We start from the raw sequence: 14,246 nt of genomic DNA, 5'->3' as shown, positions 1-14,246 counted from the left end.
ACAACAAACATTTTTTTGGGGGGAGGGTGTTATCAACCAGTGCTCTCCTCCATGACTCGGGTACCCTGAGGATAGTACCGTCCCGCCACACTGCTCCCTAGGGACACCATTGAGGGCTGCCTCCTTGCACGGGTTAGGCATAAATGCAATTTTGTTGTGTGCAGTGTTCACTTGTGCACTGTGGAGTGCTGTGTCACAATGACAATGGGAGTTGGAGTTTCCCAATGGGCTTTCACTTTCACTAATGAAACACATTTTAAAACCACAGGACTGATACACATCAAGAAACAGGCCAGGGGAAAGTGTGAAATATATCTGAAATAAATGTACAGTATCTTTTGAATCTAAAATGAAACAATACATTCATTCATATTGGATAAGTCTTTTTTCATGTTTACACTCCTTTTTCCTCTTCCTCTAGTGTGACTCACGGTACATGCATACACAGACAGCACTTTTCCTTAACGTCTCCGTGAGCAGTGCGAGTCCGAGAGGTTCTATCCGCGGGAAGCAGCGTCCACGTTCTATCCGCGGGAAGCAGCCATTCATTTTCAATGGGAGCCGTGCATTGAGTGCGGACATCCGCGCAGGAAAATAGACTCGAGTTCTATTTTCAAGGAGCAACGCGGACATGTCCGGTCGGGACGGACATGCGCCGCGCTTTCACCACGTTCCTGTGTGCAAGGCATGATTTGTTTTCATGCATTCTAACCGTTTCGGACTGATAACAGACACATGAAGTGGACGTCCACGCCGTTGGTGTGTATGCACCGTAAGGTGTCTGTGCGTTTGTTTGTGGTTGTGGAGGTGTTGTGTCTGTTGTGTGCCTTGGCTGCGGTGTATGAACGTGTGTCTCAGGGGGCCATGGTGTGTATGGTTTCTGAGTTGCTGATGCCGTATGCGTGTGTATTGTGTACATCTCAGCTGTGTGTATTGTGTGTTGTCTACATCTGAGCTAGTGTGTACATCTCAGCTGGAAATGGTGTGTGTGTGTGTGTGTGTGTGTGTGTGTGTGTGTGTGTGTGTGTGTGTGTGTTTATAGTCCATTTCCTATTCTTTTGGTATGAGTGACGTGTGTGTGTTTGTGTTAGTGGAGATGGTCTGTGTATCTAAGCTGGCTATAGTATTTGTGTGGTGTTCATCGGAGTTGCTGGTGGTGTGTGTCTCTAAGTTGGTTATAGTATCTTGATTGTGTTCATGTGAGTGTGTATGGTGTGCGTTTGAGTTGACGATGGTGTGTGTGTTTGTGTGGTGTGTATTTGAGGGGGCGATGGTGTGTGCGTGTGTGTGGTGTGCGTTGGAGGTCGAGAAGGTGGGTCGCCGCGTCATGCTAAAGGAAGCTGTCCTGGAGGATGATAACACTTTGCCGTACGGATGGAACCTGAGCCACCACGTCCGGTACTGCCGACGCACCTGTGTACAGTACACAAACACACACACACACACACACACACACACACACACACACACACACACACACACACACACACACACGCAAGTACGCAAGCACGGACACAAAAACAAAAAGTTAAGATGATTACTAGGAACCATCTGAGAACAGCTTTGTCTTAAAGGGACAGTTTGGTCAATTTCAACATGCAGTTGTAATCAGGGCCGCTGACAGGTTTGGCTGGGCCCGGGACAAAATTTTCTCAATGGGCCCCCCCTCCCAAATCCAAAAAAGCCCCCCACCCCCTCATCCCTGACGGTCCCTACACAAAATAGTCAAACGCCCAACCACAACCACGTAATTCCCTTGTGCAGCTCCAAAACACACCACGTCGGGATGACGAGCCCATGTATAACGGATAAACAAAAACTTATTTACAACCTTACGGATATGGACTGAGTGAAGTTATGGTTTTCAAAATCCTATCACAATAAAATCCACGCTATTGTATTACTTGAGCTCATGAATAGCACATTTTTCATCACATCGACCATTTTCACGTGACCAAGGGGAATCATGTCAAGGACGCGTGAATGTCCGCTGAACTTCCAGAGAGGGGAACAAGGCGGAGCACATTCATCTTGCGAGTGTCAAGTTCACCGCAATCAGAAACGAAAGTTACAGGTTACCCCAAAACGACACCGTTTTATAGGTCTAACCCATTCGTTATATTCAATTCTAGGCTGTCTAAATGTCAATTTCACACGTTGACATGCCACTGCCTTATTTTAAACCAAATAAGTTTAAACCAGAGTCGAGTTACACTGGCTGTAATTGAGCTGACCGGGGATGATTCTCATATCAATTCAGCCTGATTGGCATGCGCGTGCCTGCCTGAAACTTTTGATTTGGACACATAATGCGCATATTCATAGATTCAATTAGATAGGCGTATGAAACACATTGTAATTAAGCCGTTGTGGTACTCAAATTATTCGATACCCCCTGTCTCTCTGATACTGATCTCCGTGTGACTTAATCACGGCCTCCTGTGCCAATGTCTTGACGACGGGGCTGGAAAAAGTTTGCCGTGTTTACCCTACATGATCTCGAACGAATTGCGTCTCATTTATCACGCAAACCAAAACTGAAATTGCGTCGCATTTACGACGCATTCTCTTTACACACATGCGCAGTGGTCATGCAGGTCTCCGTGACAGGTTAGGTTTAGGGAAAGTTTTGGTCAGGGCACAAATTTAAAACTCAGAAACGTGGCCTTACTGACAGGTTAGGTTTAGGGATGGTTTTGGGAAGGGCACAATTGTAAAACTCAGAAACATTGCATTACTGACAGGTTAGGTTTAGGGATGGTTTTGGGAAGGGCACAGCTAGACCAATCAGAAGCTTCCTATGTGCTCTAGACAGCAGGGAATGCGTCGGAATATGTACGCAATCTTGGATGTTGGTTTGCGTGAGAAATGAGACGCAATTTTTCGAGATCAGGCTCGTTTACCTGGATATGCTGCACAGCTGCTTTTACAGGTGCCTGCTGCATCATTCCAGTATTTCCTGAAATATTTAGCCAGAGAACCCCTCAGCCTTTTGGCTTCTTCCTCTCCTTTCGTTTTTCCTTCTTTTTCTGCGCTCCTCACTTGTGCATGTTTACTAACTGGCTCGCGCACACTGACCACTTATCGAATGCTGTCGTCTTTTTTTCTAGAAAGACCAAACCATTTTGGAATAGGGGTGATAGGGGGTTATTGGCCGTTTTTTCAAGGGCAATGAAGGCAAACATCTATAAGTCATTGTTTGAATGCAAATAAAGCACTTTTCTACCCTAATTCAACACATTTTGAAGTGAACGTATCATAATTGAGCCAAACGTCATGGGGGCCCAGTTATGGGCCCCCCTCTATTCCAGAATTCCCAGGGCCCGGGACAAAAAGCCCTTTAGTCCCCCCCTGTCGGCGGGGCTGGTTGTAATGCTCACACTACCCTGGACTTGTCAGTGCCTGATATTTTTTTTTCTTCTTCTTCAGCCGTTTCCAAGATCCTGGTCATTTTAATGGGGGCAGCTCTTTGTTTACATTTCAAAAAAACATTTTTATTTATTCCCAAAAACATCCAAAAGGTTATAAAACATCAGCAGACAACTAACAAACAGCAGTACCTTTTGGGAAAACGCTGCCCCCATTGGAATTGCTCATATCTCAGAAAAGGCTTAGCCGAAAAATGTGGCATCACCGGGTACAGACAAGTCAAGGGGAGCGTGAGCAATACAACTGCATGTTGAAATTGACCAAACTGTCCCTTTAAGTCTGCATTTTAAACTGCCAACAGTAGGCTCATGTACAATATTATGTCATCAGGACGTTGGTTCAAAAACGGCCAATGTCTCTTTCTCTCTCTGTCTGTCTCTCTCTCTCTCTCTCTTTCACACGCATGCACGAACGCGCGCGCACACACACACACACACACACACACACACACACTGGTGAACTTTCTGATGGTGCAAGCCAAGTTGTGCATTTGGAAATGTAACAGGCTGGAGGAAGAGGGGTGTGTGGGGATGTTCAAGGCCCTGGTTGAGTCCAGGATCACTGTAGAGTATGCCTACTATCAGGCTATAGACAACCTTGAACTTTATGATAAGACCGTGATGTGTGGATAAGGGGGTGTGGACAGCTATGGTATTGTATGCTGGTATGGTCACTCTAAAGTGACGCACAAAAGTAAACTGGGTAAAATTGTTAAATCATGTGGGAAGATAATGGGGAGTCAGCAAAATGAGCTTAATAAACTTTATTTAGATAGATTAACAAAGAAAGCGGACAAAGTTTGTTCTGACACTACTACCCCCTCTCAGTTAAATTCCAAACTCTTCCTTCAGGACGCAGGTACAGATGCCCTAACATTAGAACAAATAGAGCAAAGAACTCCTTCATCCCCATGGCAATTAACGAATTGAACAAGATGTGGGAGATACATTCTTGATATTGTGGACATTTATATTTGTTCTAATGCACAATTGACCTCTTTTTACTTTTTTAGCAATCCCCTCGTGTTAACGGATGCATTTGACCAGTGGTCTGTATTTATTTACGTATTTATTTACATATTAACTTATATGTCTAGCTATTTATTGTGTGTATTTGTTTGTACTTAATTTTTTTAATTTATTGTAGGCCTATATGTTTTTATGTCATTCTGCTGTGCTGTAAGATAGGGCTGGGTTCAAAAGATTGAATCCAATATCGATTCACGTTCGAAAAGTGTGATATCGATTCACAACTTTATGGATCGATCTTTTGCCGATGATTATAGGTGCTATTTTCTCAACCACATCCTGTAGCTTTCTTCATGTAGACCACATGCACAAATACACATGGCCTGTTCAAGTTAATAGTGCCAGTGTTTTCCCACCTTTCTCTCTCATACCAAGTTTCCCACTTCTTTGTCTCATACCAAGGTATTTCATGTTTGTGTGGGTATCAAAGGTTGAGATATTTAGTTTAGTTTAGTTTAATTTTAGGCATAAATGGGTTAAAGTGACAACCCAGCAATACAGAAAATTGAAATTGAATCGAATCGAATCGGATTGTGGATCGAATTGGATCGTGACCTTCTGGATCGGAATCGAATCGATCCAGCAAATTTGGATTACCAGCCCTACTTTAAGACAAATTGCCTTTTTAAGGATATTAAAGCTTTCAAGTCAAGTCAAGTCAAGCTAATGCGGCTGGCGGGTTATGTTTTCTTTGGTAAGGAGTTGAAGTTAATGGGGTATGGTGGGTTGGGGGTGGGGATATTTTTCGTGGATGTTTGGATTTTAAACTTCAACAACAACTCTCTCTCTCTCACACACACACACACACACACACACACACACACACACACACAGTTTTTAAGTGTGCATGTGTGTGTGTGCGTGTGTGTGAGTGTATTTACCTCCGCGTTGAGGAGGCAGTGGATGAGGAAGATGGCGGTTCCTTGCTGGGAGGTGAGGAACAGGAAGAGAACCTCTAGAACTCGACTTGTGGCTGCCCCCATGCCCAGTAACCAGGGGCAACCCAGGATGAGGAACTGGACAGTAATTTTGATCAGCAGACCTCTGCAGAGACAAGGTGGTTGAAATGATGACCATTATTAATTATGAAATGATGGTCAACTTGGATTGTGCCACATATTCCCTCCAAAAAATGGTTATACTGTAACTGTGCACCAGGTGACTAAAAGGTCTTGGTCAAGTGTCGGAGTTCTTGTGGAGATCAGGGACCTGTACTACAAAGCAGGGTTACGTGTTACTTCGAGACTAATTTGGTCACGTGCCGTGTAACTTCCCAATTGACAAATACAACAAAAGGTGGATATGTTTGACTCTGGGTAGACAATTAAAGTGTATATCGCAGGTTAACCACTACTTTGGATCAATGTGTACACACTGTATTCAATAAATGATCCACATATATAAGTCCCTCCAAAAACGATGTTAAACAACGATTTTTGTTGTTTGTTGTGGCAAATGTGGGTTTAACCGTAACCTGGCGACTACGTCAGGCGAGGCCATGGGTGAACGTTCTAATTTTATTTGCCTGGAATTTTACATAGGCGAGGTGACGATCACTAATGATATAACGGCCGTGGCCTGCAGGCCTATAATAGAAATCGCAACTACCGGTAATCGTGCGGCTTTTCTCATGCAGGGCACTGTAACAACTTCTAAATGATTTAGTAACTTTTGGCCAACTAGTTTTAGTAGAAATGCTATTCATGCAGGGTTGCAAAATCTGCGTGGACCTATAGGCTAGACTAGGCTATGCGACATGGGCTTCTTTTTTTTTTTTTTACTAATCCCTTCATATTTTTGGGCTTGCTTTTAATCATTTTTAATTAACTGCCAATATCGTGTCAGCTAAATGCAATAGGCTACCTAAATTACAAACAGCACAAACGGGTCTCTTGAAATGATCTGCGTAGCCTAAAATGTGGTGCTTTTCGCCCGACTGGGGAGTGACTGTCCATGGTGCTGAAATCGCGTCAAACTTTTCCTAGGTGCAAAACAGTAGGCTAAAGTATACTACCCGAGTCATGTCGCTGTTGTAAAAATCACATGGACTATTATCAATTCAATAGAATTACATGCAACTTCAATAAAGGTCACCCACATGCGTGTCACAAATCAATAGCATAGGTAACCCACGCGGCGGCGGGACTATTTCGGTTAACCTATATTCCTTGAAAAAAAAAAAAAAGTCCGTGTGTCACAAAAAAAAAACTGCACTGTCCGTTATTATAGGCCTACCAAACGAAAGTATCCATATAGAAGAAATCAAGTCTTCAGTTTCAATAATCCACGTTGTGTGGCGCAAATCCAAGCCTTCCAAGTCTCTCGCGGCCAAAAGTGACTAAGCTTACCTCTGATGATATAGCCTACTTATGTTCCAGGTTACTCACGGCACTGAGACGATGCAGGATAATCCATGGAAAGTCTTCAAGTAATCCAAACAGAGCGGTTCAAGCAAGACAGTAAAACAACAATAGTCGCCAGATCAAATAGGCCTATAAACATAAATACCAAAACTAACCTAGGCCTATGTAGATTTGGTATGACGTTTGATAAAAGCATCTCATTCAGATGGCCAGGGAGAGAGGCAAACAATCTTTCAACAGCGTTGGCTGGAGCCTTCGAGTAGAGCCTTTTGGTTGTATCTTTTCAGTCTCTATTTTCCTACTACGCGCGTTGGATCCACGTGTTTAGATGCGTCCCAGCATCTGAGGGTAGGCTATGTCTGTCCGTCCGTCTGAAACGCGTTCTTCAAATTGTTCCCTTCTGTGTCCACAAGGTGGGAGAGTTGACTATTTCGCCCGGAGCACGCAGCTGATTGCATTGTGAGACAAGTGCAGCGCGAGTACAATGCAAGTGCTGGTACATTGAATAAGAAGCAGTGATAGCGCGCCAGTTGCCCTAGCCAGGACAACTGAGGGGGCATTCAATTTTCGGCATTATTTTGCGTTTGGGCTGTGGGAGGCAACTTCGTTTCGTTTTCACCAACACCACTGTGAAGTGTGTGTCACTATGTTCACGGTCTTTACCCCCTTATGACACTTCGGCCCGAGGATGTCAAACGTGAGGGGGGCGCTTCATCATGTTGTGTATGATAGTGTCACGTTGTGCAGCTCAACTATGTGGTTTGTCAGAAACTCGCGGCAATGACAATGAAACGTGGTGCTCGAAACAAGTAGACAAATGCGCCATTTGACATACGGTGTACTGATGTTCTCGGACGTATTGCAAGGAAGGTTCATTCGTTTTCTGCTGACGGCCGTGTGGACCGCACAGGTGCTTTCCGCTGTGCCCAGACAGATTGCTTTGCAGTCGTTTGAATTTGGTAATCTCTGGCACTCTTACAATGCAGCCGACTGCTTTGCACCTTGCCGTTAAAAAGCTTGGAGCGAATGATTCACCCAAACGGTTTTATTTATTTATCATTTGTCGCTGTTTACATTCTTTCCCACTTGGACATGATGCTGAAATGGCATGATAGACCTAAAGGTTGATACTAACAATGTCTGGTAATTTGTAGTGTAGGCCTACTTGAAATTTGAAATCACATGGTAGGAATAGGCTAGCCCTTCGAGACTCGCACTTTGAGGCAAGCGCAATCGTAACCACTCACCCCCCACCCCCCCCCCCCCCCCCCCCCTATTTTTTTTTTGTTTTTTTTTTTTGGTATAGTTCGAACACTGGTAGGCTATTTTACTGCCTCACGGTCACATGGCACCCTGTAGCGGTCATGATATAACATTGGCAATGATATTTATTTCATACCCGTACGGCATAATTCAATCACACACCGTACAGAATACAGGGCTACCGCTACTGCGGGCTACTGAATGGCCTCGCCTGACGTCACACAATAGATTAGAATTCTTTGAACATGTTACTGAAAATACACACTTTTCCTCATTATATTTCATTTTCTGATGCCCTGTTGCATGAAAAAATGATGGATAATTGTTGAAGTGGTAGAACTATCAAAGGAAGTCCATTATTTTGAATAAAAATTAACCTGAGATATACACTTTAAGGTAGACAGGTTTTGTCAACCTCGGTTTACCAAGTTAACCCTGGGTTAGTTCTGGGTAAATTGAACCCTGTTCGTAGTACAGGCCCCAGGTGACTAGTGCGATCACTTGGATAGAGGCACACACCCTTCTACAGTATTTCCGGTCAATGGATCACAATTCACCAACATTTTGAAGTGAGTAAGCTATATCCTGATTCCTTTTGACACGTGTTGTGGATTTAACATAGGGCAGCAGTGAATATTGAAGATTTGGATTGTCGTCAGAACACCATTTCTTTTCAGGTGGCAACAAAAGATATTTTAGTTTTTGTGCGAGACTAGAAAATAGACTACAGCGTGCTCCTCACAATGATATGAACCGTGACTGAAGGCGAACAGCCAGCCCTACTGCTTCACAGTGGCTTAAGTGGCTGCATGTCAGAGTGACTGGTCTTGTGTAGTCCAAGTGCAAACCCCAACTCTGGTGAAGTTGGGACATTTGGTAAACTGTGAATAAAATCAAAATGCTGTCATTTTCAAAACATTCAAACCATTTATTAGATGGATAATAGTAAAAAGACAACATATCAAGTGTTAAAACCGAGAAAAAATATTGTTTTGAGGGACATATACTCATTTCTAATTTGATAACTGCAACACATCTCAAATAAGTTGGGACGGGGATCAGTGAGATTTAATAAACATCTAAATAAGATACATAAACAAAGAAGAACATTTCAAAACGACTTGTACTGATGGACAATATGAGTGCCCAGGTATAAGACCATCACAGAGAGTCACTCAGAATTAAAGATGCAGAAGGAATAATTACCATAGTTATTACATACATTTTGAATTTCCTTTGATTTGCCATGATTGAGTGTATGTAAGACATATTTTCGTCATTAAAATCATTGTATAGGTTCATGATATGAAATATATATCCAATGTAGTCTCATTCTAGTACTCCAAGAATTACAGCTATTGAAAATTGACCATAAGAATGCTTCATGTGTGCAAATGATAGAGGGCTTTAACATTCTTCTATGCACCCGTGCTCACTTGAACTAGACCCAGAAGACATGGGAAACTGTCATTTGCTTACAGAAGTCAGCAGAAGTTGCAGATGTCAATTCTTGTTGAAAATAATAGAGTCTTGCACATCCTGTGCTACAGTGAAAATGGATCATCCAACTTGTGTTAGTGCTAACTTCAAAAGTCAGCCTCCATGATGGCATGGGGGTGCAGTAGTGCATTGGTTAAGTTGTTCTCACTCATCTGTAGAGTTAAATACAGTGCTGAATGACATGAATGGGATTTAATCAGCATGAAAAGCCACTCATGCATTGAATTTTGAAGGGAGATCTTCAAATACTACCACATCGTGAGGACAAATTGCATTCTCTACTGTGTTTAAATAGTTTAACTCAATAATAAGGACCAGCAGGTGATAAAATGGCGGGCTTTTGGTGAAGACCTGTCACACAGTAAGCACTACAGAAAGGAAAACATTGCAAAACATGACAAGGAATACACCCTCCATTTAAGCTGGTGAAAGCATGCCCAAGATAGGAATTAACACTGTTTTTTATATAATATCATCTCATTGGTTAATATATTTAACTGTTAAGTGTTGTTTTTTGTTTTGTTTTTAGTCTTCCTTGGCATTTGCTGCCTTTTATTGTCCCCGTCCCAACTCTTTTGAGACGAGTTGCTTTTACATATTCATGAATATCCCCAAAACAATAATTTTGGTCTGTTTTGATGGCTGATGTTTTCTTTGTGCCGTTCTCCATCTAATATAAGAATCAGACGTTTTGAAAATGGCAGTATTTTGTTATTACAAATTTGTTGTTGTTGTTGTCAGTACAATTTACCTTGTGTCTCAACTTCTATGAAGTTGGGGTTTGTAGTTCGTAAGTATTTTTGAAAGCACACTACTTGCAAATCGACAATTGACAATCACGCCACTGATTAACACTAATTCCCAGATGCAGCACATGTATGATCTAGGAGAAAAGGCAAAGTGGATAGGAACATAGGTTGACGTCTTAGGCCCCATGAACCATCCGGAAAGGGCAGAGACTTGGGCATTCTATGCGACAGATAAAACCAAGTCATTTGGAATGTGGCACTTGGTTGCAATATCTGATGCCGCTTATCACTGCTTATCAAAAAGGAATTTAAGTGCATGTGAGAGCGGGTGAGAAGGAAGGAGGACGTTTTTGAGTGTACGGTATGTCCTATCTGGTGCCTATCATTGTGTGTGTGTGTGTGTGTGTGTGTGTGTGTGTGTGTATGTGTGTGTGTGTGTGTGTGTGTGTGTGTGTGTGTGTGTGTGTGTGTGTGTGTGTGTGTGTGTGTGTGTGTGTGGGGTGTGTGTGTGTGTGTGTGTGTGTGCGTGTCTCACCGGGTGTATTTGATAGTGGAGATATCACTGCGGGCCTCCTTCAGGGTGGACTGGATGCTGATGAGGATGGTGAGAAAGAGGATGACATTGCCCTGAGGAGGGAGAGAGAGAGAGAGAGAGAGAGAGAGAGAGAGAGAGAGAGAGAGAGAGAGAGAGAGAGAGAGAGAGAGAGACAGACAGAAAAGCATTCAGACAAACGCACAGACAGAAAGACAGACAGACAGGCAGGCAGATAGACAGGGAGACAGGGAGACAGGCAGGCAGGCAGACACACAGACAGATAGACCGAGACAGATACAGACAATAAAGCCATGAGAACATAAAAAATCTTAGCACTGTCAGCTTTTCTTGAATTAACAGTTAATAGCACGACAGTACTATTTTGACACGGTAACACTGTATATTGAGACGCACACACATGCACACACACACACAGACTTACCACAAGCAGGAAACACACAGGGCCAAGGAAACTCCAGGCAAACCCCTCCTTAAGCCAACAGCTGCAACAGAGAGTAGATGGGGGAAATCAACATTAGTCTATACAGTACACTTTATTCATCTATCATTAGTCCACCACACAGTTTATTTCTTTATTTCTTTACAAAAACTTAAAGTCTGTAGTACACCGATTGCGCATTCAGGCTGACCATGCCTGAGAACCATGCGGACGCCGGGAAGTTGGTTCGCAATGTGAACCGACAAATACTTGTTTTTTCTCCGTGAACCGTGATGACAAGATGGACGTCAGCATGTTAATTCGGGTAACCGAGGCACGTATGGGAAAAGTTCAGGGCCTGGAACGGTGGTGATTTGCAGGTAAGCACTTAATATAACAGGTGCTGGCACCGGCGCCGTTCTGGGGTCCGTTTCTCGATTCTTGTCGTTGCTAACCGTCTTAAGACCGCCTTAAGACCGTCTTACCATTCCCTTGGATTTAGTGGTGAGTGTCGCTGTTGAGAGAGAGTTGAGTCGCTCTTACGAAGGAAGTTGCTACCGTCGTAGCAAAGACGCTTTCGAGATACGGACCCCAGGTCGGCCTGAAAACAGTATCCGTTTCCTAAGGATACACGTGACACCTACAGTACGTCTCCACATGAAGAGACTCACAATTATGCTGGATACTCAGCAGAATTTGGTACATTTTTTTTGGCACACGCAAGTGTATGGACATGCACACACCGTCATGAATTCAAGCATACACAGGCTGCTGCCAGCTTTTACCCCCCCCACCCACAATGCACAGTTATTGATGATCGAATTCTGGGCCCCGTCTCTCCCTCGGCCCGAGACAAGTGGCCTCTTTGCCCCACCCTTTCAGCACCCTGTCATCAGCATAATGGACACATTGGGTTCTTTCTAGTATCCCAACTCTCGTCCTCCCTTTGCTCGCTTGCCAGCTTATGGCCTCGTGATGACGTCACTGACGACACATGTTCATGAAGAAACTTTATTGTGTTTTTCCATGGAGGCGGGGCGTTAACGAAACGCAAGGCAACTAGCTCAGGCCGAGGATGGGAGTCCGCATATTGGAAAGAACCCATAAACATGCATATTCATGTGCACACATGCATAAACACACACTCACTTTGCGCTTCCGTGTCCTTCAGGGTTCACTCCAGCAGACACACCAACGATGACTAGCGGGATCCCGTAGCCAATCAGGAGGCTGACCTTCCAGTGTAGTCCCGCCCACTCGACTGGTTTGACCTGCCTGAGCTTCCGTACAGACAGGAAGAGCATCACGGCCTCTATGGACATCCAGACGAAGGAACACAGGAAGAGGTAGTGCAGGACGCCAGCCAGGGTCTTACACAGAGCCTGAGAAATTCAGATGGACAGGTGAACACACACACATGCACGCGCACGCACGCACACACACACACACACACACACACACACACACACACACACACACACACACACACACACACACACACACACACACACACACACACACACACACAAAATATTCCTTCAGTCAGTCACATAACAGAAAATATTGGTAAGCGTGAATAACTGTTATCGGCAGTATCAAAATTCATGTTCACAGTGCACTATGAAATGAAAAATAGAGATATTTTATCATTATGGTCATTGTGGTCAAGTCATTATGCAATCCAAAATTCAGGCTACTTGACAGTGTAGTCCATTGTCACAGTGTAATTAATCCCTTTATGTGACATACACGATGTGATACAAAATGGGTGAAATTTGTCCACCTGTTAAAATGGTTATGGCAGAAACAACAATTCTGAAACAAATATTCTGCTACCTTGAAAGTATTTGCCTCAAAAAAACTGCACATTCAGCTAGTTCACACAAGATTTCATACAAATCCTCCCACACATTCAAAGGTTATCGATAACATGTGACAGAGGCAGAGGTGTCAATCCCGGGTTCAGAAAGTAAAAACCCTGCCACAAATTGGATCCAACCATCTCCGAATCACCTGATAATTGAACACTCAAGACCAGCTGCTTATTAGAGTCACCTGTGTTGGAAGGAAACTGTGGCAGGGTTTTTACTTTCTGGACCAGGAATTGACACCTCTGGACAGAGGTATGGCCAAAGCCATAATTTCTCTAATGTGCTACATTTAAATTCAAATTCAAATTTAAATTCTTCGTTAGAGCGTAGCACCTTCAAATTAACTCTTGTTTTCGAGAGGGTCCTCAGGGTCCTTTCAGAGATACAGTATAATAACTAGGAAGGCTGTTTAGGACTTTCAAAGTCAGTAGCAGTGTAAATACAGGTCATGCACATTAATGACAGTTGTGTAGGCCTACCTGGTGGGCCCTGATTCGTTGGAGGAAGCTCTGTGTGAGCAGGAAGAGGGTGTGGGCCAGCAGCAGACACACACACAGGTTCAGGCGAGCCACGTTGGACACCCTGGGGTTCCATCGACAGAGGGCAAAGGTCATCACCGCCAAGGTCAGGAAGAGCAGGCCAATCAGCACCAAGACAGTGTTCAGAATGTTCATCACAGGGTCACTCTGGAAACATGCAAAGTACGGTAATCACATAACAGTAAATTCAATAACTAATACATTCATTCTCAAACTGTGGGCCTGGGCCCAAAGGTGGGCAGCGGAGGTATTCTAAGTGGACCTTGAAATAATGTTATGTTTGCGTTGCTGTTGAGTATTTATTTGAGTTTTTATTTAAGTTGTATTGTGTATTTAGTCAGAGATGGGCACCGGAAATTTAAACTGTGCCGCAGGTTGGAAAAGGTTTGGAAACCCTGAACTAATGCAACATAGCTTTATATAGAAGCTGTAGTTTTTTTTTGTTTACGTTTTTTTTTACAATGAAAAATTCCCTTGCAATTTAGATGCTCTAAATAAACTTCAAATAAGGCTATCAATGGAGAATGCTA

At 43.5% G+C, this 14,246-nt stretch overlaps 1 protein-coding gene across 1 annotated transcript in view; it reads right to left on the bottom strand.

Annotated features, from left to right (window-relative positions):
• Positions 1-1,020: 1,020 nt before the first annotated feature.
• LOC134453502 (adhesion G protein-coupled receptor E3-like) overlaps positions 1,021-14,246 on the bottom strand; it is a 42,300-nt gene continuing 29,074 nt past the window's right edge. Inside the window, exons 16-21 of the mRNA XM_063204304.1 lie at positions 13,657-13,863; positions 12,456-12,688; positions 11,310-11,370; positions 10,868-10,959; positions 5,339-5,501; positions 1,021-1,413 (exon numbers count right to left, since the gene is read on the bottom strand). Coding sequence (XP_063060374.1) covers positions 1,051-1,413; positions 5,339-5,501; positions 10,868-10,959; positions 11,310-11,370; positions 12,456-12,688; positions 13,657-13,863 — 1,119 coding nt within the window. The 3' untranslated portion in view covers positions 1,021-1,050. The remainder of the gene's footprint in view (positions 1,414-5,338; positions 5,502-10,867; positions 10,960-11,309; positions 11,371-12,455; positions 12,689-13,656; positions 13,864-14,246) is intronic.

Source organism: Engraulis encrasicolus, chromosome 1 (genome assembly GCF_034702125.1).
Source record: "Engraulis encrasicolus isolate BLACKSEA-1 chromosome 1, IST_EnEncr_1.0, whole genome shotgun sequence".
NCBI lineage: Eukaryota > Metazoa > Chordata > Actinopteri > Clupeiformes > Engraulidae > Engraulis > Engraulis encrasicolus.
This window is presented reverse-complemented; position numbering and strand designations above follow the sequence as displayed.